At 64.7% G+C, this 2,971-nt stretch overlaps 1 protein-coding gene across 2 annotated transcripts; it reads right to left on the minus strand.

Moving 5' to 3' along the window:
- Positions 1 to 320: 320 nt before the first annotated feature.
- On the minus strand, positions 321 to 2,345 carry POU4F1 (POU class 4 homeobox 1). 2 transcript variants are annotated; one of them, XM_059466468.1, is made up of 3 exons: positions 2,223 to 2,345; positions 1,109 to 1,370; positions 321 to 1,015 (listed from the first exon to the last, which is right to left on the minus strand). In XM_059466468.1, exons 1-3 carry the CDS (start codon positions 2,343 to 2,345, stop codon positions 321 to 323), a joined length of 1,080 nt encoding a protein of 359 aa, XP_059322451.1. The 2 variants fall into 2 exon arrangements, with proteins under 2 accessions (XP_059322451.1, XP_059322450.1); XM_059466467.1 differs by having other exon boundaries at positions 321 to 1,370.
- Between the last annotated feature and the right edge of the window lie 626 nt (positions 2,346 to 2,971).

Genomic DNA, 2,971 nt, shown 5'->3' on the forward strand with positions numbered 1-2,971 from the left:
GGCTGGGGGGCAGAGAGGGGAGAGGGCCGCACAAGTGACCCCCCTGGGCTTCTAGAGCGTTTTTACCTCCTCTCTCCTCCTTCTTCTCGTTGGTGTCCCGGTGTCTTTTTTTTGTTTTAATAATTGATAGCGCACCCCCCCACACGCTCGCCCCCCCCCCTTCTCCCCGAGTAGTTCGCGTTTAATTTCGACATCGTCCCTTGGTCCCCAGGAGCCTCCCCCGGCGTCTCAGGCGACGGTGGCGGTGCGTGGGCGTCCCCGCGGCCCCGGCCCGGCCCCCCCGGTGCCCCCGGTGCCGGGGCCGCCCCTCCCGCCCGCCCCTAGTAGGTGGCGGAAAATTTCATCCGTTTCTGCTTCTGTCTCTGGTTGCAAAACCAAACCCGCACCACGTTCTTTTTGAGGTCCAATTTCTCGGCGATGGCGGCGATCTTCTCGGAGGAGGGCCGGGGCTGGACGGCGAAGTACGCCTCCAGCGAGCGCTTCTCCGGGGCGGCGATGGAAGTCCGCTTGCGCTTCTTCTCGCCCCCATTGAAGAGCTCGGGCTTGTTCATTTTTTCCCGCTGGGCGCCCTCGGCCTCCTCCAGCCAGGCCTGCAGGATGGGCTTGAGGGCGATCATGTTGTTGTGGGACAGCGTGAGGGACTCGAAGCGGCAGATGGTGCTCTGGCTGAGCGAGCCCACGCCCGGGATCTTCAGGTTGGCCAGCGCCGAGCCCACGTCGGCCTGGGTCACCCCCAGCTTGATGCGGCGCTGCTTGAAGCGCTCGGCGAAGGCCTCCAGCTCCCGCGGGTCCGTGTCCGAGTCGCAGATGGAGGCCAGGCCGGCCGCCCCCACCACGGCCGCGGCCGAGGCCACCTGCCCCGCGGCGCCGTGGTGCGCGGCCACCAGCCCCGGGTGCGGCAGCCCCGACGGCATGTTCATGGCGGCCGGGTGCGAGAGGTGGCCCAGGCCGTGCATGTGCGAGTGCGGGTGCGCCGACGTGGAGATGAGGCCGCCGCCGCCGCCGCCGCTGCCGCCGCCGCCCCCGCCGCCGCCGGCCCCGCCGCCGCCGCCGCCCGCCCCGTCGTGGCCGCCGCCGCCGCCGCCTCCGCCGCCGCCTCCGCCGGGCATGAGCGCCAGGGACGGGGAGGTGATGTGGTCCAGGAGGTCGCCGGGCTCCAGCGCCTGGTGGTGGTGGTGGTGGTGGTGGTGGTGGTGCGCCAGGGGCACGGTGGAGGTGGAGGTGCAGGGCACGCTGTTCATGGTGTGGTACGTGGCGTCGGGCTTGAACGGGTGGCTCTTGCCCTGCGAGACGGCGATGTCGACGGCGGCCAGAGCCTCGGCCCGCGCCAGCAGGGTCTCATCGAGGCTGGCGAAGATATTGCTCTGCAGCTGCGGGAGACACAAAACAGAGCGGGGTGCGGGGAGAGGAGGGCAAGGGGGCAGAGAGGGGGCAAAGTGCGGAGGGGGAAGGGGACGGGCGGGGGACAGCGCGGGGTTGCGGGAGAGATGTGGAAAAGGAGGGGGGAAGCCGAGGGAGGGGAGAAGAGAGGTGGGCAAAGTTAGGGTGACGGCCGGGAAGGCGGCAGGACGATCAGCGCGTAAGGGAAGTGTGGGATCGAGCCAAGAGATTGGGGGAAGCGTGGTACGGCAGGCGACAGCCCGGGGAAGTGAGGGGAAACAGGGGGATGGGGCAGAATAATGGGGGGATGGGAGGGGTAGGAAGCGAGAAGAGGGAGCAAAACGGGAAAAGAAGCAAAGATGAGAAAGGTAAGGAAGCAAGGGGGAATCGGAAAAGGAGAGAAGGAAGGAATGAAAGGAACAAATAAATTAAAAAATTAAAAGCGGGGGGGGAAATGGAACGAAAGGAGAAGAGAAAGGAAGAGAAGAAATGGATCTGTAACTCTCAGCTGGGGAATTGTGTCAAACACAAGAGCACATAAAACGCATTCCTTTTCAGAGGCCGAGTCATAAAAATTAATACAGAAAGTGGATGAAGTCGGAGACTCGTGTGAACACCGCTTTCAAAAAAGATCACAGGCGCTCAGATGATTGCAGAGGAAGACATGAAAAAAACATTAAGCGCCGCTTGTCAAAATGTGCCTCGCAGCGGTTTTTTTATTAATGCACATACACATACATGCAGTATACAGAAAGAGAGAGAGAGAGAGAGAGAAAGAAAGAAAAGTGTGTGCTTGGAAGGCAGAGAAAGAAAGAAGAGAGCTGCAGCTGTCTGTCCCTTACCGGTGGAGTTGGTAGACATGCTCTTCTTATTGCTTCCGAGCTGGAGTGTAGAGAGGGGTATTTGTGCTCAGGTAGGGTGGGATGCATGGCAAAATGAGGCTGTTTGCTGTTCATGGACATCATCTTGAAGGCTTGGCATGTAAATCCACAAACACTCCTAAAGTCGGGGGAAAAGTGCTCTCCGGGCTCTCTCCTGCCGCCGGGGAAGCCGCTGACAGCGGCGGGTGGCGGTGGCGGAGCCGGTGGTGGCGGCGGTGCCGCAGCGGACCCTGCCCCCGCCGCCGCCGCCGCTGCTGCCGCGGTGGCCGAGGCTGGGCTGGGTGGGCGAGCGGGCGGCGAGGCTCGCTCCGGCCCCCGCCGTGTCCCTGCTCCCTCCCTCCGTCCCTGGCTCAGTTCTGTGCCTGCCGCTGCCCGGCGCCGGGCGCGCTGCGCTGCGCTCTGCCCGCACCTGAGCCCCGCATCCCGTGGCTACCGCCGGGCGGGCTCTCGCGAGAGCGCGGCGGCTCCGGCTTTGACAGACATCAGCTGTCTCCCCCCCTTCCTCCTCCTCCTCCTCCTCCTCCTCCTTTTCCTCCTCCTTCTTTTCCTCCTCCTCCTCCTCCTCCTCCTCCTCCTCCTTTTCCTCCCGCCGCCCCCGGTCCTTGCCTCCCCGCGCCTTGTTGCATCTCCCGCAGCCCTCGCCCGTCTCGCCGGGGCGGCGGCGGCGGGGCCGCTCTTATAGCGAGCGGCACCGAGCCCCGGGGCTGCGG

The sequence above is a fragment of the Ammospiza nelsoni genome, chromosome 2, assembly GCF_027579445.1.
Source record: "Ammospiza nelsoni isolate bAmmNel1 chromosome 2, bAmmNel1.pri, whole genome shotgun sequence".
In the NCBI taxonomy this organism is placed as follows: Eukaryota; Metazoa; Chordata; class Aves; order Passeriformes; family Passerellidae; genus Ammospiza; species Ammospiza nelsoni.